General features: G+C 38.1%; 1 long non-coding RNA gene, 1 gene segment (V, D, J or C) and 1 further gene; 1 reads left to right on the top strand and 2 right to left on the bottom strand.

The window, feature by feature from the left end:
- Igl (immunoglobulin lambda chain complex) overlaps positions 1 to 27,914 on the bottom strand; it is a 233,987-nt gene that overhangs the window by 190,427 nt on the left and 15,646 nt on the right.
- Gm35545 lies at positions 1,218 to 27,894 on the top strand. 3 transcript variants are annotated; one of them, XR_384721.4, is made up of 6 exons: positions 1,218 to 1,366; positions 1,455 to 1,529; positions 14,070 to 15,118; positions 21,117 to 21,161; positions 22,172 to 22,301; positions 23,964 to 27,894. It is a non-coding gene; the product is annotated as a predicted gene, 35545 (long non-coding RNA). The 3 variants fall into 3 exon arrangements; XR_875946.3 differs by having other exon boundaries at positions 23,986 to 27,894; XR_875945.3 differs by lacking the exon at positions 1,455 to 1,529.
- On the bottom strand, positions 23,924 to 24,395 carry Iglv3 (immunoglobulin lambda variable 3). The segment is given in 2 exon segments: positions 23,924 to 24,246; positions 24,350 to 24,395. Coding segments are annotated over 2 exon segments (369 nt in total).

Below are 27,914 nucleotides of genomic sequence, written 5' to 3' on the forward strand. Positions count from 1 at the left end.
CTGACTCCCAACTGACTCAAAAATCACATCAGAACCCACTATCTGGTTTTATCCTGAATGCACATTGCTTCCAACATTCATGGGATATTCATTTATTTTTAGAATTATTTTCAATGTGTTTTCTCTTTTCAAAAAGTGATAACATACACTGAAGGGCTCTAGCAGTCCTAAGCATGGCAAACATGGTTGTAGGAGGCCTTACCCTTCCTCCACTCCATTTTGCTTTCTAAATTGTTAGATTACATTCCTAAAGCTAGCTGCCAAGATCTATTTCTTTATTTTGTCACTTTCTCCTTTTGAATCTGACTACCAAGGTCCAGCTACCAAAATATTGAAGTCCAGCAGTCAAAAAAAAATCCCCTTTTGGCTACCCTAAATAACATATTCAATCAAAACAAGTGGACTCATCTTAACAAACTATTTCCCCTGTGGGGCAAGTGGAACCTTGTCACCAGACAAAAACGAGTTTTTTTTTTTTTAAATTCACATAAGTGGATTCAGAAACTCCAGTACTCTCATGCCTGAGGATGGTAGGAGTTTTATTTACTCCTGACCATGTTCCTATCCTGAAACATGTGACCATGACACCCCATGAAGATGACTGTTGCAATTAGTCACATAGGGGCAGTGCGTGAAGCCCCCTTTCATGCAGATGAGGCATCCCTAACATCTCAGAACAAGCAATAGAAAGCATCTGCCTTTAGATTCCACCCCATCCCAAAATGCATACAAGACCTTGTCCACAATTGAAAAAAAAACACACACACAAGTTATTTCTTCAAAGACATTCTGATAGTGTCTATTGTATAGAACTGTAATACATTGGAGAAGAAAGTTCTTTCCCTCATTGCTGGAAGCTGCTACAGCCTACCACAGTCACTTTCCACTCAGTGGCACCCATCTTGGCTCCCAGCTGCCCGCTACACTGCATTGGCCAGCCAGCCCACTAAATAGTGTTCCACCATGCCACACTGAGCCTGGAACAGCTGCAGCCCTGGAAGATACCTGGCAGCTTGCCTGGGTTCTTTTTGTTTTGAGAGATTCTGACATGTATACAATATATGTTGACCATAACCATACCTTCTTCTGTCCAACTCTCCTTCAGGTCACCACCACAAAAGCAATGAACATGGCAGAGTAAGTATATGTGAAGTACGATGTTCATTTATGTGGGCATAATCAAAAGAGTGGTATAAGTGAGTCATATGGTTGACTTAGTTTTAGCTATTTGATAAACCTCCACACTGATTTGCATAGTGGCTTTACAAGTGTGTAAGCCTACCAACATCAAATGAGTGTTCCCTTTCTCTGCACTCTGACAGCATTGTTATCAGTTGATTTGTTGATCATTGCTGTTGTGACTGGGGTAAGATGTAATCGTTTTTTGCTTTGCTTTTCTCTAACTGTTAGCATACATTTTTTTTGAGATATTTCTACCCATTTTTTTCATACAGGTCATTTGATTTTTGATTGTTTCACTGAATTATTCATGCACTTCATGTCTTTATCTCCTGTGAAATATGTAGTTGGTAAGAATTCCCTCCAATTTTGTGGGCTTCTTCTTCACCAAGTTGCTTCTTTCTTTCTTTCTTTCTTTCTTTCTTTCTTTCTTTCTTTCTTTCTTTCTTTCTTTCTTTCTTTCTTTCTTTCTTTCTTTTTTCTGACTTGACCATTTCTTTATTGGGCTGTTAGTCTTTTCCCCTCCCAATTCTGCTCTGATTATTTAGCTGACTGAAGCAACTAAAGTAGGAGAAGTTGTGACACCTTTGCTTTTACAGTTGATTTAAAATAGCATACAGGCAGGAGACAGTTCTGCCATTATACAACACTTACAAAGGAATTATATGTGTCACTTGACATTGTCAAAAACATATACATATCAAAAATGCACCTCATCACTAATGCAGTGATTTAACCATACAAAACACTGTGAAAGCAGACTTGCATTAAAGCAAAAAGGATTACACTTGGTGAGAGGGAGCCAGATTATGAATTATGCCAGGCATTTCTATCCTTATGATTTTACTCAATTAACAAAACTCCACATTCTGGGTATTGAAGTAGCCCCACTCAGCAACAAGGGAATTGCTTCATTTAACATAAAGATTTAGGTTTTTCTTTCTGATTTTTTTTTATTTAAAAAAATTCATTTTTATTGATTTTTTAATTTTTTATAAATTAGATATTTTGAACATTTATATTTCAAAAGCTATCCCAAAAGTCCCCCAGACCCTCCCACCTCACTACCTTACACACCCACTCCCACTTTTGGGCCCTGGTGTTGCCCCGTATTGAGGCATATAAAGTTTGCAAGACCAAGGGGCTTCTCCTCCCAGTGATGGCCGACTAGGCCATTTTCTGATACATATGTAGCTAGAGACACTAGCTCCAGGGGTATTGGTTAGTTTATCTTGTTGTTCCACCTATAGGGTTGCAGACTCCTTTAGCTTCTTGGATACTTTCTCTAACTCCATTGGGGGCCCTGTGTTCTATCCAATAGCTGACTGTGAGCATCCACTTCTGTGTTTGCCAGGCACCGGCATAGCCTCACAAGAGACAGCTGTATCAGGGTCCTTTCAGCAAAATCTTGCTAGTGTATGCAAAGGTGTCAGCATTTGGAGGCTGATTATGGGATAGATCCCCTGGTATGGCAATCACTAGATGGTCCATCCTTTCCTCTCAGCTCCAAACTCTTGTCTGTGTAACTCTTCCATGGATGTTTTGTTCCCAATTCTAAGAAGGGCAAAGTGTCCACACTATGGTCTTCGTTCTTCTTGAGTTTCATGTGTTTTGCAAATTGTATCTTATATCTTGGATATTCTAAGTTTCTGGGCTAATATCCACTTATCAGTGAGTACATATAATGTGAGTTCTTTTGAGATTGGGTTACCTCACTCAGGATAATGCCCTCCAGGTCCATCCACTTGCCTAGGAATTTCATAAATTCATTCTTTTTAATAGCTGAGTAGTACTCCATTGTGTAAATGTACCGCATTTTTTGTATCAATTCCTCTGTTGAGGGACATCTGGGCTCTTTCCAGATTATGGCTATAATAAATAAGGCTTCTATGAACATAGTGGAGCATGTGTCCTTCTTACCAGTTGAAACATCTTCTGGATATATGCCCAGGAGAGGTAATGCGGGATCCTCTGATAGTATGTCCAATTTTCTGAGGTACCATCAGATTGATTTCCAGAGTGGTTGTACAAGCTTGCAATCCCACCAACAATGGAGGAGTGTTCCTCTTTCTCAACATCCTTGCCAGCATCTACTGTCACCTGAATTTTTGATCTTAGCCTTTCTGACTGGTGTGAGGTGGAATCTCAGGATTGTTTTGATTTGCATTTCCCTGATGATTAAGGATGCTAAAGATTTTTTCAGGTGCTTCGCAGCTATTCGGTATTCCTCAGGTGAGAATTCTTTGTTTAACTCTGAGCCCCATTTTTACTGGGATTATTTGATTTTCTGAGTCCACTTTCTTGAGTTCTTTATATATATATTGGATATTAGTCCCCTGTCTGATTTAGGATTAGGAAAGACCCATCCCAATCTGTTGGTGGCCTTTTTGTCTTATTGACAGTGTCTTTTGCCTTACAGAAGCTTTGCAGTTTCATGAGGTCCCATTTGTCGTTTCTTGATCTTAGAGCACTAGCCATTGCTGTTCTATTCAGAAATTTTTTCCCTATGCCCATATCTTTCAGGCTTTTGACCACTTCCTCCTCTATAAGTTTCACTCTCTCTGGTTTTATGTGGAATTCCTTAATCCACTTAGATTTGATCTTAGTACAAGGAGATAAGAATGGATCAATTCTCATTCTTCTACATGTTAACCACCAGTTGTGGCAGGACCATTTGTTGAAAATGCTGTCTTTTTTCCACTGGATGGTTTTAGCTCCCTTGTCAAAGATCAAGTGATAATAGGTGTGTGGGTTCATCTCTGGGTCTTCAATTCTGTTCCATTGGTCTACTTGTCTGTCTCTATACCAGTACCATGCAGTTTTTATCACAAATGCTCTGTAGTAAAGCTTTAGGTCAAGCACAGTGATTCCATCACAGGTTCTTTATCATTGAGAAGAGTTTTTGCTATCCTAGGTTTTTTGTTATTCCAGATGAATTTGCAAATTGCCCTTTCCAATTTGTTGAATAATTGAGTTGGAATTTTGATGGGGATTGCATTGAATCTGTAGATTGCTTTCAGCAGGATAGCCATTTTTACTATATTAATCCTGCCAATCCATGAGCATGAGAGATCTTTTCATCTTCTGAGATCTTCTTCAATTTCTTTTTTCAGAGACTTGAAGTTCTTATCATACAGATCTTTCACTTTCTTAGAGTCACGTCAAGGTATTTTATATTATTTGTGACTATTCAGAAGGGTATTGTTTCTCTAATTTCTTTCTCAGCGTGTTTATCCTTTGTGTAGAGAAAGGCCATTGACTTGTTTGAGTTACTTTTATATCCAGCTACTTTACTGAAGCTGTTTATCAGGTTTAGGAGTTCTCTGATAGAATTTTATGGTCACGTGTATATACTATCATATCATCTGCAAAAAGTGATATTTTGACTTCTTCCTTTCCAATTTGAATTCCCTTGATCTCCTTTTGTTGTAGAATTGCTCTGGCTAGGACTTCAAGTACTATGTTGAATAGGTAGTGAGAGAGAGGGAAGTCTTGTCTAGTCCCTGATTTTAGTGGGATTGCTTCCAGCTTCTCACCAGTTAGTTTGATGGTGGTTACTGATTTGCTGTAGATTGCTTTTTTTATTATGTATTTTCCTCAATTACATTTCCAATGCTATCCCAAAAGTCCCCCCTCCCCCCCACTCCCCTACCCACCCATTCCCATTTTTTGGCCCTGGCGTTCCCCTGTACTGGGGCATATAAAGTTTGCCTGTCCAATGGGCATCTCTTTCCAGTGATGTCCAACTAGGCCATCTTTTGATACATATGCAGCTAGAGACGAGAGCTCCGGGGTACTGGTTAGTTCATATTGTTGTTCCACCTATAGGGTTGCAGTTCTCTTTAGCTCCTTGGGTACTTTCTCTCGCTCCTCCATTGGGAGCCCTGTGATCCATCCAATAGTTGACTGTGAGCATCCACTTCTGTGTTTGCTAGGCCCTGGCCTAGTCTCACAAGAGACAGCTATATTAAGGTCCTTGCAACAAACGCTTGCTAGTTAATGCAACGGTGTCATCGTTTGGAGGCTAATTATGGGATGGATCCCTGGATATGGTAGTCTCTAGATGGTCCATCCTTTTGTCTCAGCTCCAAACTTTGTCTCTGTAACTCCTTCCATGGGTGATTGTTTCCAATTCTAAGAAGGAGCAAAGGGTCCACACTTTGGTTTTCGTTCTTCTTCAGTTTCATGTGTTTTGCAAATTGTACCTTATATCTCGCTATACTAAGTTTCTGGGCTAATATCCACTTATCAGTGAGTACATATCATTTGAGGTTTATTTTGTGATTGTGTTATCTCACTCAGGATGATGCCCCCCAGGTCCATCCATTTGCCTAGGAATTTCATAAATTCATTCTTTTTAATAGCTGAGTAGTACTCCATTGTGTAAATGTACCACATTTTCTGTATCAATTCCTCTGTTGAGGGGCATCTGGGTTCTTTCCAGCTTCTGGCTATTATAAATAAGGCTGCTATGAACATAGTGGAGCATCTGTCCTTCTTACTGGTTGGGACATCTTCTGGATATATGCCCAGGAGAGGTATTGCGGGATCCTCCGGTAGTACTATGTCCAATTTTCTGAGGAACGCCAGACTGATTTCCAGAGTGGTTGTACAAGCTTGCAATCCCACCAACAATGGAGGAGTGTTCCTCTTTCTCCACATCCTCGCCAGCATCTGCTGTCACCTAAATTTTTGATCTTAGCCATTCTGACTGGTGTGAGATGGAATCTCAGGGTTGTTTTGATTTGCATTTCTCTGATGATTAAGGATGTTGAACATTTTTTTCAGGTGCTTCTCAGCCATTCGGTATTCTTTGGGTGAGAATTCTTTGTTTAGCTCTGAGCCCCATCTTTTAAGGGGGTTATTTGATTTTCTGGGGTCCACCCTCTTGAGTTCGTTATATATATTAGATATTAGTCCCCTATCTGATTTAAGATAGGTAAAGATCCTTTCCCAATCTGTTGGTGGCCTTTTTGTCTTATTGACAGTCTCTTTTGCCTGCAGAAGCTTTGTAGTTTCATGAGGTCCCATTTGTCAATCCTCGATCTTACAGCACTAGCCATTGCTGTTCTATTCAGGATTTTTTCCCCTGTGCCCATATCTTCAAGGCTTTTCCCCACTTTCTCCTCTATAAGTTTCAGTGTCTCTGGTTTTATGTGAAGTTCCTTGATCCACTTAGATTTGACCTTAGTACAAGGAGATAGAAATGGATCGATTCACATTCTTCTACATGATAACAACCAGTTGTGCCAGCACCATTTGTTGAAAATGCTGTCTTTCTTCCACTGGATGGTTTTAGCTCCCTTGTCAAAGATCAAGTGACCTTAGGTGTGTGGGTTCATTTCTGGGTCTTCAATTCTATTCCATTGGTCTACTTGTCTGTCACTATACCAGTACCATGCAGTTTTTATCACAATTGCTCTGCAGTAAAGCTTTAGGTTAGGCATGGTGATTCCACCAGAGGTACTTTTATCCTTGAGAACAGTTTTTGCTATCCTAGGTTTTTTGTTATTCCAGATGAATTTGCAGATTGCTCTTTCTAATTGGTTGAAGAATTGAGTTGGAATTTTGATGGGGATTGCATTGAATCTGTAGATTGCTTTTGGCAAGATAGCCATTTTTACAATGTTGATCCTGCCAATCCATGAGCATGGGAGATCTTTCCATCTTCTGAGATCTTCTTTAATTTCTTTCTTCAGAGACTTGAAGTTTTTATCATACAGATCTTTCACTTCCTTAGTTAGAGTTACACCAAGATATTTTATGTTATTTGTGACTATTGAGAAGGGTGTTGTTTCCCTAATTTCTTTCTCAGCCTGTTTATTCTTTGTGTAGAGAAAGGCCATTGACTTGTTTGAGTTAATTTTATATCCAGCTCCTTCACCGAAGCTGTTTATCAGGTTTAGGAGTTCTCTGGTGGAATTTTTAGGGTCACTTATATATACTATCATATCATCTGCAAAAAGTGATATTTTGACTTCATCTTTTCCAATTTGTTTCCCCTTGATCTCCTTTTGTTGCCGAAATGATCTGGCTAGGACTTCAAGTACTATGTTGAATAGGTAGGGAGAAAGTGGGCAGCCTTGTCTAGTCCCTGATTTTAGTGGGATTGCTTCAAGCTTCTCACCATTTACTTTGATGTTGGCTACTGGTTTGTTGTAGATTGCTTTTATTACGTTTAGGTATGGGCCTTGAATTCCTGATCTTTCCAAGACTTTTATCATGAATGGATGTTGGATAGTGTCAAATGCTTTCTCTGTATCTAACAAAAAGATCATGTGGCTTTTGTCTTTGAGTTTGTTTATATAGTGGATTATGTTGATGTATTTCCATATATTGAACAATCCCTGCATCCTTGGTATGAAACCTACTTGGTCTGGATGGATGGTTGTTTTGATGTGTTCTTGGATTTGGTTAGCGAGAATTTTATTGATTATTTTTGCATCGTTATTCATAATGGAAATTGGTCTGAAGTAATCTATCTTTGTTGGGCCTTTTTTTTTTTTTTTTGGTTTAGGTATCAGAGTAATTTTGGCTTCATAGAATGAATTGGGTAGAGTACCTTCTGCTTCTATTTTGTGGAATAGTTTGTGAAGAACTGGAATTATATCTTCTTTGAAAGTCTGATAGGACTCTGCAGTAAACCCATGTACTTCGGCTTTATTTATTTATTTATTTTTGGTTGGGAGACTATTAATGACTGCTTCTATTTCTTTAGGGGATATAGGACTGTTTAGATCATTAATCTGATCCTGATTTAACTTTGATTCCTGGTATCTGTCTAGAACTTTGTCCCTTTCATCCAGGTTCTCCAGTTTTGTTGAGCATATCCTTTTTTAGAAGGATCTGATGCTGTTTTAGATTTCTTCAGGATCTGTTGTTATGTCTCCCTTTTCATTTCTGATTTTTGTTAATTAGGATGCTGTCTCTGTGCCCTCCTGTGTGTCTGGTTAAGGGTTTATCTACCTTGTTAATTTTGTCTAAGAACCAGCTACTCCTACTTTGGTTGATTCTTTGAGTATTTCTTGTTTCCACTTGGTTGATTTCGCCCCTAAGTTTATTTCCTGCCATCTACTCCTCTTGGGTTAATTTGCTTCCTTTTGTTCTAGAGCTTTTAGGTGTGTTGTCAAGCTGTTAGTGTGTGCTCTCTCTTATTTCTTTTTGGAGACACTCAGAACTATGAGTTTTCCTCTTAGAAATGCTTTCATTGTGTCCCATAAGTTTGGGTATGTTGTAGCTTCATTTTCATTAAACTCTAAAAAGTCTTTTATTTCTTTCTTTATTCTTTCTGTGATCACCATGTTTCTATTATTTATGTTGTTATTGAAGATTAGCCTTAGTCCATGGTAATCTGATAGGATACATGGGACTTTTTCCATATTTTTGTATCTTTTGAGACCTCTTCTTTGACCAATTATACGTTCAATTTTGGAGAATGTACCATGAGGTGCTGAGTAGAAGGTATATCCTTTTGTTTTAAGATAAAATGTTCTTTAGATATCTGTTAAATCCATTTGTTTCATAATTTCTGTTAGTTTTACTGTGTCCCTGTTTAGTTTCTGTTTCCAGGATCTGTCCATTGATGAAAGTGGTGTGTTGAAGTCTCCCACTATTATTGTGTGAGTTGCAATGTGTGCTTTGAGCTTTACTAAAGTTTCTTTAATTAATGTGGCTGCCCTTGCATATGGAGCAAGATATTCAGAATTGAGAGTTTTTCTTGAAAGAATTTACCTTTGATTTGTATGAAGTGCACCTCCTTTTCTTTTTTGATAACTTTGTGTTGGAAGTAGATTGTATTCGATATTAGAATGGCTACTTCAGCTTGTTTCTTCAGACCATTTTCTTGGAAAATTGTTTTCCAGCCTTTCACTCTGAGGTAGTGTCTGTCTTTTTCCCTGAGGTGGGTTTCCTGTAAGCAGCAAAATGTTGGGTTCTGTTTGTGTATCCAGTCTGATATTCTATGTCTTTTTATTGGGGAATCAACTCCACTGATATTAAGAGATATTAAGGAAAAGTAATTGTTGCTTCCTATTATTATTATTTTTTTTGTTAGAGTTGGCATTCTGTTCTTGTGGCTGTCTTCTTTTAGGTTTGTTGTAGGATTACCTTCTTGCTTTTTCAAGGGTGTAGTTTCCATCCTTGTAATGTGTTTTTTCTTTTCTGTTGTTATCCTTTGAAGGGCTGGATTCATGGAAAGATAATGTGTGAATTTTGTTTTGTCATGGAATACTTTGGTTTCTCCATCTATGGTAATTGAAAGTTTGGCTGGGTATAGTAGCCTGGGCTGGAATTTGTGTTCTCTTAGTGTCTGTGTTACATCTGTCCAGGATCTTCTGGCTTTCATAGTCTCTGTGAAAAGTCTGATGTAATTCTAATAGTCCTGCCTTTATGTTACTTGACCTCTTTCCTTTACTGCTTTTAATATTCTATGTTTATTTAGTGCATTTGTTGTTCCGATTATTATGTGTCAGGAGAAATTTCTTTTCTGGTCCAGTCTATTAGGAGTTCTGTAGGCTTCTTGTATATTCATGGGCATCTCTTTTTTTTTTTTTTAGGTTTGTGCGATTTCTTCTATAATTTTGTTGAAGATATTTGCTGGCCCTTTAAGTTGAAAATCTTCATTCTTATCTACTCCTATTATCCATAGGTTTGGTCTTCTCATTGTGTCCTGGATTCCCTGGATGTTTTGAGTTAGGATCTTTTAACATTTTGCATTTTCTTTGATTGTTGTTCCCATGTTCTCTATGGAATCTTATGCACCTGAGATTCTCTGTTCCATCTCTTTCATTCTATTGCTGATGCTCACATCTATCATTCCAGATTTCTTTACTAGGGTTTCTTTCTCCAGCATTGCCTCAATTTGGGTTTTCTTTATTGTGTCTATTTCCCTTTTTAGGTCTTGTATGATTTTGTCAATTCTATCACCTGTTTTGTTGTGTTTTCCTTTAAGGACTTTTTCCTCTTTAGCAGTGTTCTCCTGTATTTCTTTAAATGAGTTATTAAATTCCTTCTTGATGTCCTCTACCATCATCATGAGATATGCTCTTATTCCGGGTCTAGCTTTCCGAGTGTGTTGGTGTATCCAGGACTGGCTGAGGTGGGAGTGCTGGGTTCTGATGATTGTGAGTAGTCTTGATTTCTGTTATTAAGGTTCTTATGTTTGCCTTTAGCCATCTGGTAATCTCTGGAGTTATTTGTTTAGTTGTGCCTGGTTAGAGCTTGTTCCTCCCGTGATTCTGTTAGCCTCTATCAGCAGACCTGGGAGACTAGCTCTCTCCTGAATTTCAGAGTACTCTCTGCAGGCAAGCTTTCCTCTTGCAGGAAAGTTGCACAGATATCTGGTTTTCGGACCTGCCTCCTGGCAGAAGATGGAAGCCCCAAACAGGGCCTGTCCCAGAAGATGTGTAGCTTCTGTAGTCAGCCCTCTCACCTACACAGTCTAGTCTCTGAGAAATTCCGGACCAGAGATGGCTCCCCCAGGTGCTCTGGCAAAGTCCTCCCAGGTGGGACGAACACCTCTCCTCTGGCAGGGAAGGAGCCTGGATGTCTGGAGACTGAAACAGGATATGACCCAGAAGCTGTGTGACTTCCACCTGTCACAGAAGCTGTTAGCTTCTGTAGTCCACACTCTCACCTGTCCAGACTAGTCTCTGAGGGACCCGGATACCAAGTTGGCTCCCCCAGTTGCTCCAGCCTGGGTCAAATGTTTTATAAGTTGTGTTTTAGTTGGTGTTTCTATTGTTTCTCTGGGGTTATTGTCTGGCTTCAGGAGGTAGCCTCTTCAGGTTCCATATTCCCAATGTAGTGAGTCACAGCTAAGATCACCATCATTGATTCTTGGGCACCTCCCTTGTCCAAGGCCATGTCTCATCCTGGATATGTCCCCTACCTCCTTACTCTAGTGAGTTGCAGATTTTCATTAAGTTTCATGGTCATCTAGCCATCTCTCTTGGCTTTCCCCACACCTGATCATAAATCTCCCATTCACCTCATCATTGCCCCTCCTTCTCAGTTCTCTCTCTTCATTTGTCTCTTATGACTACTTTATACTCCCTACCAAGGGAGAGTCAAGCTCCCTGTATGGATCTTTCTTCTTGTTTTGCTTCTTTGGGTCTGTTTAGTATAAAATGGTACCTGTATTTTATGGTGATATCTACTTGTGAGTAAATACAATGCATATTCTTGTGGGACTGGTTACTTCACTCAGGATGATATTTTTAAGTTCCATGCATTTGCCTGTAAAATTCATGGTGTCTTGGTTTTTAATAGCTGAATAGTATTCCATTGTACATATGTATCAGAGGTTTTTTTTTTAATCCATTTTTAAATTGAGGGATATCTAGGTTGTTTCCAGTATCAATTAATAGTAAAGCTGCTATGAACATAGTTGAGCAAGTGTCTTTCTGAGATGTTGGACTATCTTTTGGGTATATGACCGGGAGAGGTAAAAATATTCCCAGTTTTCTGAGAAAATGCAAAATTGATTTCCAAAGTGTACATACAAAGGATTTACAAGTTTATACTCCTACTAGCAATGCAGGAGTGTTCCCTTTGCTCCACATTTCCACCAGCATGAGCAGCTGCTTGAGTATTTTGTTTGTTTGGTTGTTGTTGTTTTTTTTTTTTTAATCTTAACTACTCTGACAAAGATAGCAGGACTTTGATTGCTTTGGGGGCTCCTTTTTATTCCACCTTTCTCTATAATTTTTCTTCCCTTTCAATCCATTAGATAGGGAAGGAAAAAGAATAGAAGGGAAAGGGGGCAATGTTATCATTAGAACACTGATTGAACTTCCTGCTAATTAAGGGTGTCCAGTTCCTTGGGACAAGTTTCATCTTCACCATCAGAATATCTAAAATCTTCTTGTTATCATTTATTATTTGTTCACAACTACTTAACAATGACCAACAGCAACCAACCAACAACCCACCAATTCGGGCTTTACCATTTATATACCTTCTGAAGAGTCCACAGAATTCTAAACCTAACACAATGATAAAAACTATCGGCAGCTGGCAAAATCATATGCCTGCTAGAGCATGTGCTAAATTATAGTCAGCTGTTGAGGGCAAGCTGGAGCAGCCTCATATCCCATACCTGGGACTAAAATGAAAACATATTCTTATAATATTTCTGTGTTTTTTAAGAAATCAAAATTTCACTACAGATGTAAGATGTAATCTCAGTCAGAGTCGTTTTGATTTGCAATTTCCTGATCACTAAGGATGCTGAACATTTCATTAAGTGTTTTCTGATCATTATAGAGTCCTCTGTATTCCATTTTAAATTGGGTTACTAGGTTTGTTGATGTGAGTTTCTTGAGTTCTTTATATATTGTGTATATCACCCCCTGTCAAATGTAGTGTTGGTGAAAATCTTTTCACATTCTGTAGGATGCTGTTTTGTCCTAATGACATTGTCCTTTGTTTTACAAAAGCTTTTCAATTTCATGAAGCCTAATATATTAGTTGTTGATCTTAGTGCCTGAGTTGTTTGGGAAGTTTCCCCCTGTGGTAATGAGTTCAACATAACTCCTCACTTTCTTGTCTACTAGATTTAGTGTATATACTTTTATGTTGAGGTCTTTAATCCACTTGAACTTGAATTTTGTGTAGGGTGATAGATATGGGTCTATTCACAATCTTCTATGTGCAGACATTCAGTTAGACCAGCACTAATTTTTAAAGATGCTTTTTCTTCCCATTGTATAGTCTTGTCTTTCTTGTAAAAATCAAGTGTCTGTAAACTTATAGATTTATTTCTTGGTCTTTGAATTGATTCTATTGATGAACTTGTCTGGTTTTTTTTCCCCCAATACCATGGAGTTCTTATTACCATTGCTCTGTAGTAAAGCTTGAGGTCAGGGATGGTGATTAATCCTGAAGTTCTTTTATTCTACAGGATTGTTTTAGCTATACTGGATTTTTTGTTTTTCCACATAAAGTTGAGAATCATTATTTCAAGTCTGTAAAGAATTATGCTGGAATTTTGATGAGAACTACATTAACTCTATAGATTGCTTTAGGTTAAATGTGCATTTTTACTATGTTAATCCTACCTATCCATGAGCCTGGGCAATCTTTCCAATATTTGATACCTTCAATTTCTTTTTTCAAAGTCTTGAAGCATTTGTCATTCAGATCTTTCACTCTGTTACACCAGGATATTTTATACTATTTCTGGCTGTTATGAAAGGTTTCCCTAATTTATTTCTTAGCCCAAATATTGTATGTGTATAGGAATTATTTTTAGTTAATTTTGTATCTTTTCACTTTCCTGAAGGTGTTTATCAGGGAGTTCTCTTGTAGAATTTGTGTGTGTGTGTGTGTGGGGGGGGGGTCACATCTGGCCTCACCAGTTATTTCTCAATTCATTCTGTAGTCCATCCCCAATCCTTCTCCTCAGTCTTCTCAACCTTAGGTGGCACTTGGGACAGAGGTGCCTACTAAGTTCTTTAGGGACAAGGCCCTCTAAAACTTTCTTTGTGTGTGTGTGTGTTCACATATTCCTCAGATTTTCTGAGTCTTTCTGTGTCTCATGGTTTCCTGAGGATGATATTTTCAGACTGCTGGACACCTGAAGCTTGTGCATCTGAACTGAGATACAATCACTGGCCTCTGCTGTTTTATTAACCTGGAAATATTTTCTGCTGGTTTTAGTAGCATGATATCCCTTGGGGGGGGGGGTCTCCTTTTCATTTGCCACTCCTAGAAAATCTCTGTTTTGTTCCCAACAATCAAAACCCGTGTGTCCATGTGACCCAAAGTTATCAGCTTTTCTTTATCTCCTTCTTAATCTACTCATGTTAGCACAATCTAGAAGCCAATCCCCAAGTTCCAATGTCATATGACAACATGAGTGTCTCTTTAAAATTTTGATTTAATTTTAGGACCAGATGACTATTGATTTGTGCATCATTGGCAGAACAGAAAAGTTGCCTGGTGATATACTTCTGCTACTGAGGCCTCTAGCATCTTTGAATGCATGGAGTTGGCCCTGACTCAGCTAATTAAGCCACTGCAAAGGAGAAGCCCAGTGCATCAGCAGTTCAAGTCATCTCATAAAATAGAAGGAGAACTCATCTCGATGTACTGAAGGGGGGTATTTCCAATCCGAATTATATACTTTGCTGGTCCACTGTCCTGAAATTGTCAGTTTGTGTGCCAGGATCCTGATAACTGACCAGTTGTCTAGAGAGTTTGGGCTTGTTCAAAATAATGTTTGTGGTAAGACAGAGGGATTAGAAGATGTTTATCAAAGTGTTTCTAGATCACATCAGAAGAACATGAAGCTGAAAGCTTAATTTACTGGTATTACTAATGAAACCATGTCTGGAAAGGAATAGTAAGTAGATGCTCTTGTGAAGTTACAAAATGGGTGCAGCAGTTACTAGGACCTAGATAGAGGAAGGAAAGAACTAAACTGGCAGTCCTAACATCCAGGAAAGACATTGTTGTAAGAATCTCTCTCATTTACAGCCTTGGAAAGCAATCTGACTTTCCTGGGTCATCAAGAAAAAATGATGTGTGACAGGTTGTTGGATTCTAACACTGTAGTATGGTTGGAGAAAGCTCACAGGCAGTAAAGAATCTATCACCTTGGCCATTCTAGGTACACTTCATGCCAGGGCTTGGTATAAGACAAAGGTGCCTTGGCCAAGAAGTAGCTAGAGATGTTGATGCCAAAGCTCTGTGCTGGAGTAGCTCCAGAAAGTACATGCCTTGATGAAGAACACATGATTATGACCTTGATTAAAAAGGAAGTGACCCAATATTTCTATTCAGTTGTGCTGGGGGTGGGGGTGGGAGGTCAGAGGTTTCTTCCAAAAAGAAGTGATGAGTCAGGATGAAAATCAAGTGAGAAATACCCTGAGCTGTGTTTCCTGTACCACAATTCTGCCTGATTTCCTGGAGGTCTGCTGGTAGCAGGGACAACCAGGTAAGACCCTGCCCCAAGCCTTTACCTGCCATCTTCCCTTAAAATATGCCTAATAGTGCTACTCACTTCCTGGATACCATTTATTAATCTAAAACCCTGCCCACATTTCTGGATGCCTGCCATCATGAGGGACCCCAGGCCATGATGGTTCTAGGGACCCAGAAGGAATGTTAATACTCAAAACCCTAGAGGCCATGAAGGCCTTAAAACCACAATGAAGATAACTTACTAGAGCTGAAGACTTGCTAGTCACCAGAAACTCAGGTACTCAGGCCAGAAGACAGAGAGAAAACAGAGACCAAGGGAAGAAAAAACAAAATAAAAAAAAAAGCCTCAAACAACAACAGCAACAGCAACAGCAATGAAAACAAATAAAAAACTCCACCCATCCAACAAGATAAACTTAAAGTTAGCATCTAAACCTATAATAAAAACAAAGCACAGATAGGTTAAAAGTGAGCACAAATAACAATAGCCAGAGCAATTTGACACCACCAGCACCCTGGATATGTTAGCACAGGAGAAATACAACAAAATGACCTTTAATCAAGCCTTATGAAGATAATAGAGACTTCTAAAGAGGAAATAAATGAATTCCAAGTAGAAACACAGGAAAATAAATCAAACATGTGAAGGAAATGACTAACAGAGTTCAGAATCTGAAAAGGAAGATAGAAGCAATAAAAACCAACAATAAAAAGCAAAAGCACAACATAGCAAACAAACAGACAAATGAAAACCCACAAACTGAGGGAATCCTGGCAATAAAAACCTAAGTAAGAGAACAGAAACTACAGGCTCAAGTGAGATGGAAGAGAAAAGCATAGGAATAGAATATAAGATATCAATACATTTGTCACAGCAAGGGTTAAATCTAAAATATTCCTGACATAAAACATCAAGTAAATCTGGGACACAATGAAAAGACCAAATCAAAGATTAATAGTAATAAAGGAAGAGAATTCTGAGCTCAGAAGTCCAGAAAATATTTTCAGCACCATTATAGAAGAAATTTTCCATAATCCAAATAAAGAGATAACTATAAAAATACAGAAAATTTACAGAGCACCAAATAAGTAGAACCAGAAAAGAAAATCCTTCCACCACATAATAACCAAAACACTGAATGTACAGAACAAAGAAAGAATATTAAAAGCCACGGGGGAAGAGACTAAGTAACATATAAAGGCAGACCTATCAGAATTATACCTGACTTCTCAACAGAAACTTTAAAAGGAAGAAAGGCTTGGGTTAGATACCTTGTAGTCTCTAAAGGACCACAAATGACAGATTAGACTATTTTATCCTGCAAAAGTTTCAATCATTCTAGGGGGAGAAAACAAGACATACCTTGACAAAACCAAATTTAAAACATATCTATCCACCAATCCAACCAGACAGAAGACACTAAAAGGAACATTGCAAGAAAAGGAGGTTAACTACACTCCAAAACACAGAAAATAAATAATTCCACACTAGTGAAACCAAAAGAATAGAAACATGCACACACCCACATAATCACCCTTAGACACACACACACACACACACACACACACACACACACACACACACCACCATCAACATCAAAATATTAGGAAATAACAATTGTTGGTCTTTCTTTAGTATCTCACAATATCAATGGTCTCAAGTCCTCAATCAAAGACAATGGCTTTAAGGGTATAGTGATTCTCAGGGGTGTCTCCCACTCTCAGAGGATAAGAGGATGGGGGAGAGTCTGTTAAAAGGTGACTAGAGGACATCTATCAAGATCAGAATAAATACATTGATTAATGAAATATCACAGGCTAACAGAATGGATACATAATCACATTACTCATTCTACTGCATACAATAAACACACCTCAGCATCCAAGATAGGCATTACCTCAGAGTTAAGGTCTAAAACAGATTTTCAAGCAAACAGAGCCAAGAATCAAATTTGTATTCTATTCTAATATTTAATAAAATAGACTTTAAATGAAAAATAATCAAAAAAGATGGAGAATGACATTTCATACTCATCAAAGGAAAAATATGCTAAGATGATGTCTGAATCCTCAATATATATGCCCCAAATGCAAGGGCATACACACTTCATTTAGTAGTAAAAGAAATACTACTAAAGATCAAATTACACATCAAACCCCACACATTAACAGTGGGAAACTTAAACACCCCACTGTCACCAATGAACAAGTTGTCTAGACAGAAACTAACAGAAAAATAAGGAAGGTAGTGGATGTTATGAATCAAAAATACCTAAGAGATAACCATAGAAATTTAACTCAAATACAAGAGTATACCTTCTTCTCAGCATCTTAGGAAATCTTCTCTAAATTTGTCCATATAATTTGTTAAAGAGCAAGTCTCAACAGATAAAAGAAAGTTAAAATAACCTCCTGTATTTTACGAGACCAAGAACTATTAAAGCTGTTCTTCAACAACAGAAACAACAGAAAGCCTAGAGACTTATGTAAACTAAATAATTTCGTATTCAAAGACCACTGAGTCAAGGAAGAAATAAAGAAATTAAAGCCTTTCTAGAACTCAGTGTAAATAAGGGCACAATATGGCCAAACTTATGAGACACACTGAAAGAATTGCTGAGGAAAGTTCATATTACTAAGTGCCTTCATAAAGAAATAGATGATATCTCATAATGTCTAACACAGGGATGGAAATGGAGAAGAGCCTTAGGAAAAGAAGGTCCAGTGACTGGCCCAAAGACTGATCCAGCTCAAATAGATGTCCCAAGGCTTGACACTATCACTGAGGCTATGGAGCACTCACAAAAAGGGATCTAGCATGATCACACTCTGGAAGACCCAACAAGCAGCTGAAAGAGTCAGAGGCAGATACTTGCACCCAATGGACATAAGCAGCTAAACCCCTGTTGTTGATTTAGAGAAAGACTCAAAGAAGCTGAGGAGGAGGGTGACCCTGCAGGAGGACCAGCAGTCTCAATTAATCTGGAGGCCTGAGATCTCTCAAACACTGGAACACCAAACAGGCAGCATACACCAGCTGATGTGAGGCCACCAGCACACATACAGCAGAGGACTGATGGGTCTGGGTTCATTCAAAGATGATGCACCTAAACCTCAAGATACTGGAGACCCCAGACAGTTTAGAGGTCAGGTGGCATGGGGGTTGGGTACATCCACATGGAGACAGGGGATTGAGAGGAGATGTAGGGTATTGAGCAGTAGGAGGGTTGACGTGGCTGGGGGGAATAAAATATGGAGTGTAAAATTTAATTAATTAAATTAATAAAAAAGAGGCAAATATACCAAAGAAGAGTAGGCAAAAGGAAATAATCAAATTCATGCTGAAATCAATAAATTAAAAACAAAGAGAATAATACAGAAAAGCAACAGACTCTAGAGTTGAATCTATGAGGTAAAACAACAACACAGATAAAAACTCTTAACCAGAGAGAGAATATGCAAGTTAGAAAATCAGAATTGAAATGAGGAGCATAACAACAGACACTGAGGAAATCCAAAGAATCATTAAGTCTTTCTCTAAAAACCTGTACTCCATAAAATTGAAAAATCTAAATAAAATGGATACAACACTTACCGAAGTTAAATCAACTCCAAGAAAACAACTTAAATAGAGCTATACTCCTAAGCAACCAGGAGCAGACAGTAAAAGTCTCACCACCAAAAATAAGTCCAGGGACATAAGGTATTAAAGTTGAATTCAACCAGACTTTTAAAGAAGAAATAATATCAATCCTCCTCAAACTATTCCACAAAACTATTCCACAAAATAGAAACAGGAAGAATGTTGCCAAACTCATTCTCTGAGACAACAATCTCAGAGATGATACCTAAACCCCACAAAAGACTCAACAAAGAAAGAATTTTTAGACTAATTTCCCTTGTGAATATTGATGCAAATATTCTCTTCAAAATACTCACCAATCAAATCAAATAACATCAAAATCATCATCCACCTGATAAAGTAAGCTTCATCCAGGGATTCAGGCATGGTTCAACATAGGAAACAATCCATCAGTGGAATCCTGCAGGTCAAAAAAAAATGGGGGGGGGGTCCAACGTCTGCTCTGGGCTAGGGCCGCTGGGCAAGGTGGACATGGGGAGTCTGTCTCAGGAAGTCTGACTGTGCTCAGACCCTACGGAACTGCTGGGCAGCCATTGAACTGTGGGAAGCTGCGGGATCCCACTCCTTGGGTGAGGAAAGGGCACAGTCTGGAGTCCCTTCAGAACTGCCAGAGTCGGGCTCCAACTCTTGGGCACCATAGACCACTGGGCATTGTGGAAGAGCCAGTTCTGGGGTCCCTGGTTTGCACAGAGGCCAGGGATGACAGGTTCTCGCTCTCCGATATCCCAGACCCTGCTGTTTGTTGCAGAATTGCTGAGACCGGACCCTCAGGCAGACTCTGGCCTGGGAACTGAAGGGAAAAGGTAGGAGGAGAGCTGTGGCAGGTTACTGCAGGGTGGAGGAAGTCTGGCTAGCTCAGGCAGCTGGTTCTGGGGCTGGGTTGGCTGGCAGCCATGGTTGGAGAGAAGGGAGGCCTCCTGGCGGTAGGTTAGACACACAGCTCTTTAGAGGGAAACCTACTCCACTGTTCCAGCATGGCAGTTCCTGATAAGCAGAGATGGCCCATGGTTTTAAGGTGTTTATTTTAGAAAGGCAGAGAGAGGGAGAGAGTGGGGAAGGAGAGACTGACCATGGACACATGGAGAGAGGAGGAAAGGGAATGGGTAAAGGGGGAGCAAGAGGGCAAGAGAGAAGCAAGAGAGTAAGAGAGCAAGAAAGAGAGGAGGGGGCAAGCAGCTCCTTTTTTAGTTGTCTGTGCCATCCTGGCTTTTGCTAGGTAACTGTGTGGAGGAGCATACCTGGCTGTTGCCAGGTAACTGTGGGTATGGAGTCCAGGCAGAATACCAGGAGCTTAAGGCATTGCCTGTGTGACTGATGGCCACACACCTCTGTGAAGGGGGCTGTGGGAGTCTGTAGCTGCAACAAGAGCCAGAGGCATAGGAGGCCTGGTCAAACTCCTCTCATCCCATGAATGGGGAAGTCACAGCCCACCAGGTCTCTGGGGTTCCAGGCCTGTGCTCAACTGGGTAACCAGGATGTCTGGGCACAATTCACCACCCCACAACTCCCCCTTTTACTTTTTTCAAAGAGAGGGGTCACTGGAGTGACCTTGTCATTTGTGGTAAAAATTCTGGGTGGGGAGGCAGTATCAAAAGAAAACACTGTACAGCCCAAATGGGTAACACAACTAAGGCAATGTGGTAAGGAGTGTTAAGAATAGGGTTTGGGAAGGCAGGGGTCCACTGAATCAATTAATTGCTCCATGGGTAATACAGTTTGAGGGTAATAATGTCAGTTTTATACAGCACTTGATTAATCTAGATAAATCATGTTTTCCTTACTATCATGTAACTTCCCCCAAGTTCAGTAGCCATTTGACTTTGGCAAAGGAGTTCAACTGTAGCTGGAAGGTACCAAATCTGTCCTCTGTGAGGTTCAGCACCTGTCTCTGGATCTCAGCATCTGTCTTGGGAATCTTCAGTCAGATGAGGTGTCTGCAGGAAGGCAGCTTGGTTGTCTGCAGGTCTCAGCAGATGGTGTTGTCTCTGCTGGAACTCTGGCAGCAGGCACTGCTCTTCTTTTATGGATTTAAACCTGTAGAGAAATAACAATAGAGGAGCAGAACCACAGCAGTGGGGTGTCTGTATAGAGTGGAAAGCAAATGTTAGGCCTGCAATGGCTTGCTTGGGAGCACATCATGGTCTTTTACTTGCTGAAATAAGGAACAAAAATTCATCCTTAACTGACCTGTGACCTTGCACAATCCATACAAATATGTATATAAAACTAAATATTAGTCATAAGGTTCATATAGTACAGAATGAAACAGCAAAAGGCAACCTGGTGAAGATTCATCCATTCTTAAGACTAACAAATTTTTTCTAATTTTCTTGCCATCACCTAAAAGGGAATTCTTTATTCAAAACAGCAGGAAGAAATCATGGAAAATCATTGCTCTGGTCCTTTAATTGGGGTAAATAATTTTGATTATTTTATGAATTATAAATATGCTATCATTTTAAAGGATAATTTAAAATAATTATTGTCTTGGACAGGTAGTAAACTAAACAGAGAGCTTAGACTCAGTGATTTATATATTTCCTTTCCTCTTCTCTCTCTTTATTTCTTAGGTAAAGGGAAGGGGGTTGAAAAGAAAAAAAAAGGGATATAATAATATTACAAGACATTAGATAAATGGGGATTAATTCATAAATTTACTTTTTTATAATTTATAAACAAATCATTTATAGCCATAATGTTACATCAATAGAAATCTCTATATTTTCATGCAGAATTGAAGCTATATTTTCTTACATTAGTACAAGAATTATAGTGATACATACTTAAGGTTATCATTGGTATAAATCTTTGTAAATTAATATAAAATTTAAAATTATTATTTTTTTACTCTTAGATAGGCATTGAACCTATTCAACTCATATAAGAATACAAAGATTAGATCCAATTCTTTTATTGGCTGTTATTAAAAAGTATTTGGAATAATTAAGTTAATATTACCAGTTAATGGTCAGATATTCATTTTCATGTTCATATTAGATTCTTATTCAGTTAATTACAACCGAATGTTTTCAAGCTTATTCATAAAGTAAATAGCTAAAATCAATTGATGTTTGTTGATTCAATTAGGCTCTATATAGATAAAAAGCATCAGAGATCTACCGAATATGGCATTCAATGCGAATTCATTATTAAAAGATCTTTTGACTACAAGACATGTCTGCTTCTAATACTATGCCCATTCCACTTCAAAGAAGATATTGAGTATAAATAATTCCATATGGAGTTGCTTCAATTGGGGCAAACTATCCACTGCAGAAGATATGTCCTAATTTTATCTGCAGAAAGAATGCTATATAAAAAGGACAAATGGACATAGGGCAGTCAATTGCTAAGCTCTGCCAAAAGCAAGTTAGCTAGTCCTTCATAATTGCTATTTCAGTTAAGGTCTGTCTGATGTTTTAGGCTAGAAGGCAGAAGATAGATGAGATGTTCCAATGTTATATGGACCATTGGGGAGTTTCCAGGCAATCAGCTGTCTCCTCCAATTGTTTAAGTTTTGGAACCTGTGCCTTTGTGCTTTCTACATACTCAGGTAATATTTAATTCCTTTTCAAATCTCTGATTGGGGTGAAGATTAGATATTCATAGTCTCACAATTAAACCTTAGTTGTTCAGCATTAAAGAAGATGCTCTAGATTTGAAAGGATGGTTTCAGATGGTAATACATGTTGAAATCAAACATGATTTAGGTACAGAATTATAACTCATTAAATTATAGATAGATGATAGAATACTTATTCTAAAGTGTGAAATATGATTGCCTGGATATTATAAGTGTATATCACATCTTATAATTTGCATAATTGTTATAATTGTGTTTAATTTATATCTGAGAGAAAAGAGCCATTTATTGGACTAACTGGGGGAATTGTTGAATTGCTTTGTCTTTTACTGTATATTGCAAGGCTAAGTGTAGGCCTACAAGACCTAGAGTCTTCACATAGCCTCTGTGACCCTGCCACTAAATTAATTCTGATTGGGGAATAAAGATGCCCACAATGAATAGCTGGGCAAAAAGTATATAGGTGAGATTGAGGTTTTACAGGCTTGTAAAAGAGGACCATGAGGAGAATAAGAATGAAGAAGAAACTGCAATGAGATAGAAGAAGAGTATGCAGGAAGGAACAAGAAGTAGCCATGGGATAAGGGTCAATAGAGCATGGTCCAAAGGACTGCCAAATTGGAGTTAAGAGCAGTCCAGATGGACCATAGTTAATTATAAGTAATAACTCAATGTTATCAATAGGAAGTAGAAGGTAGGCATCTGCCCAGCATAGAAGGTAGGCATATGCCCAGGTATTGTGCTACATAAGGCTGTGAGTGTATATTTCATCTTAGAACCTAATAATCAAGGTGTGATATAAGCCACAGGATGGGAAGTTTAAATATCTACTACTACACTTTGGAGGTTTCATTTTGATTCCTGGTTTCTAGTGATTTCATTGGTTATTTTTAAACCTAAAATGAGATTCTAAAGATGACATTCATGTGGAGGAAGAGAGAATCTCAAGGAGAATATATCAATGTTTTATGTAAGCATATTGGCATGGACAAAAAGACAAGGCAATCCCTTTCTCCTTCCTTGAGTGTCACTGGGAAGTCTTACTAACAGGGAATGCAGGAGCAACATGGAGAGGATCATACATACTCAAGAACATTGTGGCTGTCTCAGTGGCTCAGACATTGTGGCTATCTTATATTATTCTATTCCTGGCAATAGAAAGTTCCAACCACACTGTCTCCTTAAATGTACTTATAGTGAACTTCTTGGCAAACTGCTAGAGTTATAAAACACTGAGATCATGGAACAAGAAGGCTATCTTAAAATGAACCGGCATTACTCTAAATTTTGTTGAGGTAACACTGAGAGCCTCAGACACAGTGCTGTAATCATATAGGGCAATAGTCTCACCCCTAAGTTGTATACATACCAGGTTTGACTTTTACATAGTCATAATTATTATACAGTAATGCACACTATACAATCCCTGTCATTTTGCTCCTTTCCCTACGAGTCCAAGAGGATTGCTAGACTATCTACTTTATTAATAAGCAAAAAAGAAAAAAAAAAACCAATGATTCTGGTAGAAAAGACCTTTGAAGAGAAAAAAAAAAGTTTCTGTCCTGCTTCCTCCTTTATCTGGCTTACTGTGGTTACACAAATTGTTCCTTAATTGTATCACCCACACCACAGATGTATATTGCTTCATCTTCAGGCTGGATGTTGGAAATGCTAAGGTAGCGATCAGCACCAGAGCTGGATCCAGAGAAGCGATCAGGAATCCCATCACCTGTGCTGTGGCTTCCATCTTTCTTAAGCTCCATCACATACTTAGGAGGCTTGAGTGGCTGTTGCTGATACCATTCAATGGTGTACGTACTGTGCTGACTACTCAAGGTGCACGTGAGTTTTGCTGAGGCTCCCAGGGAGAAAGAGGCTGAAGATGACTGAGTGAGCACAAGTTGGGAGAAAGAACCTGAAAATAGAGAAACTGTTTATTTCCTGACATTACAGACAGATATAGAATGTATCTGCCTCTCAGATGAACTGAGGTTCAGGGTACAAATGGTTCTCCTGACCTGAGCAATGAAGAACAAAGAAGAAGAAGAGAGGAGTCCAGGCCATAATGCAGGTACTACTGATCTCTGCTGAGACAGACAGGTTGTAGTTCTCTCTTATCCTTCAAAATTCTCAGAGAAATGAGAGGGCCCTTCATGCAAATTTTATTGGCCAAACAAATCTTGTTTCAGGTGTGTGTGCTATCAAATGTCTGGGTGTTATTTATGGCCTGAGGTTTCCCAAGGGACAAGAGTGTGCCCAGCTGCTGAACATGCTCAATCCTGAGCAGTCACAAAGAGATAGAGATATTTGTGTTCTAATCTGAGATTCTTCAGTGTTACCAATAGATCCCTTCTGGCAGGCTTAATTGTATTGTGTTTGTATTCACAAGACTTTCCTCAAGAAATTGGCCACTAAACACTTTCTCATAAAGGTCAGGACTGGCATCATCTGAGGATGACTTACATTATTGATTTTTTGATTGCTTGTCCTCAGTGGGAACACTATGTAGACCAATGGTTCCTAATCTATGTGTTCAAACTCTAATAGAAAGCACTTACCCAAAATCCTGCATATGACATACATTATGATTCATTATAGTAGTAAATTACAGGTATAAGATTGCAAGAAAATCATTGATGTTGTGGATCAATATGACATTTGTGAATGTATTAAAGAATCTCATCATTAGAAAGGCTAGGAACTACTGATGTAGAGTTTAATTTATGAAAACTTAATTATTAATGAATTTTTCTCACACAAACTGAAGTCAGAGAATATACCTTCATGAATTTCCCCTTCTTATAACTTTCAAGGATCCTAGACTCTCTCTATATGGTTCCTAATCATATTCATATATGGGGACACACCTGTGAATATTGGTATCTAGAAGGATACATATTATACTGCATGACTCCCTTGATGCGCTAGAAATAAAAGATTTTAGAAAACTACATGGCAAATCCAAACAGAAATTTTAAATAATGTAGTATTTTGGTTGAAAAAAATATAGCAGTGTTTCCATACTTGTCTTTAAATAAAGATTAAAGAAGACTGATAAAAATTAAATGTATGATATGGTTTCAATAGTAATTAATGGAAACATACTTACTATAAATTTTATATAAGAATATTATCTTTAACTTCCAGCTCTTTGGGAAGGTGATGTTCAGAAAGGAATGTTCCTAAAATTGAGATAAGAAGCTATGCATTATGCTAGAAGTTATTGGAAATATTGGGCAGGAATGAGAAGAATATCATGACCACTGGGGCTTGCTGAGGTATGCAATAACTTGAGAATATTTAAAGAAGCTGCCTTATATAGATTCTCTTAATAAAACACCTCTTCCCCAGGATCAGGGAATATGAACAAGAGCATGTAGAATCATTGTAGGAGGCAGATGTGCTAGATGATGCCAAGAAAATAGCATTTTCTAACCACAACAAAGCTGAATACACATGTGGATTCTCAGAGACCATGAGAGAATGCACAAGATGTTCAAAACAGACAAAATCCAAGTACTGAGAAGCAAATTGAACAAATAGATACACTCTTAGCCATGAATTTATTTGTAATAGATACTTTCTGTAAAAAGAAAAACCAGTCTTCTCCAATGGAATGTCACAAGAAATAACAGTCATAATCCATGCTCAGGTGTAGCTGGCCAACCGTAAACATACTACATGATGTGTTTGTCTTTGTGTGTGCATGTGTAAGTGTGTGAATGCATGCATGCATGCCTGTACTTTTTGATTCATTTTGGAATATTTTACCTTATTGGTTTTACTTTTTATGTTTTTCCTTGTTTATTTTGAATGTTTTTCTTATTTATTTATTTATTTATTTATTTGTTTGTTTGTTTGTTTATTTTTGAGAGAAAATGAAGCTGAAGTTGGGTAGTCAAATGTGGGTCAAAGAAGTGTTGGGGAATGAAAGAATATTATTAAATATTTTATATGGAAAAATTAAAAGGAACAAACCTCAAAACAAAAAGTTTATTGACAAAAACAGTAGAAAGACAAACATAGAAAGAAAGAAAGAAAGAAAGAAAGAAAGAAAGAGAGAAAGAGAGAGAGAGAGAGAGAAAGAAAAAAGAAAAAAAGAAAGAAAGGAACTAAGGAAGGAAGCTAGGCTTCTGTTATCCCTAGTTGAACAGAGGTGAAGAACTATACATTGTACCCTAATCAGAACCTTTTAACCATCAAGATGTCATTTCATCTTAGGTCATTCATATAGCTGTCAACACTGACAATATGAGTTCATTTCCCAAACAACCACGATGGAAGGAAAAGTCCAACCTGAAACAAGGTTTCCTTTAACAGTCGTAGTCATGTTGTGTCATTTACACACACACACACACACACACACACACACACACACACACACAGAGTCATTAAAATATGTAAATAAATAAATATTTTAAAATTTTGTGATATTTTGGTGAGTGTTTTGCCCTCTATGGATGTTTATTTATTTATTTAAACATTTTTATTTTAATTTTTTATTTAAATCCCCTTGTTATTATTCACATTCATATATTGATAGGAATTACTTTCAAAAGAGTTCTTTATACATGAGTGAAATTAGACCCCTCTTCTGATTCATAGATTCAGTACCTATGTGCATCTTGAATTTTAGCAAGTGTTTATGTATTACACAATTCAAACTATTTTAGCTTGGATTACAAAAATTTTCTGAACCCCTTATTATTCTTATTTATCCACCATGTGTGACAAAAGAACTTCCCAGAACTCCCATTCTGTGTATTATATCCCAGACTAACTTACTTAACCTTTTTGAGTAAAAATAATAAGCATGCCTCTTGGTGTCATATAATTTGCAAAATATTCAAAATGATTTTTTAATAACAGGTTAATACTTGCATGCTCATAAACTCATGGGTAGAAGCTCACTTTTGTGTTATTTCTAGAAGCTCACTTTTGTGTTATTTCTTACAGTATTAAAAGACTGGAAGAGGAGAAATATACTTTAATTTTGATTTAAGACCAGAAATTGTTTAAGTTTAGAGATTCATTGCAATCCTAAAACTAGAAATATGACTTAATGTCTCAATGTCCTTGGGGATAAGATATTGTGTCAAGATGAAAGAAATGTGTGACAATTCAGAAATACTTTACAAATGATTACTTGGTTTGTTTGTTTCATGGGATCACAGCAACATCATAAAAATAATAAAGCAATAAAAAAACCTGTATGAGTCAATAAGAGTGAACTGTGTTATCTCACAATGATTTCTGCTGGACAGATTTGCAAAATGTACATGCTGAATTAAGCGCCACACTGCACCTTTTCCTTCTCTTCTGTGACTCAATTATTTGTGGACAATCTTAGGCGATCGTTGGTCAGCAGTTTCAAAGTCAGTATCCAGACTGTTCTTCACATGGTAGTCTATTGTTACATCCATGTGTTCTCATAGGCATCTAGTAAAGGCATGGGGAACTCAGTGGTTCAGCATAACCTCATCTGACTCCTGGAAACTCTAGTGGTATTTACAATTCATAAAAGAGATTATATCCTGTGGTACTCAGACTTATCATTTCAGCATATCTTATTTAGGGGGAAAT

Source organism: Mus musculus, chromosome 16, assembly GCF_000001635.26.
Source record: "Mus musculus strain C57BL/6J chromosome 16, GRCm38.p6 C57BL/6J".
NCBI lineage: Eukaryota > Metazoa > Chordata > Mammalia > Rodentia > Muridae > Mus > Mus musculus.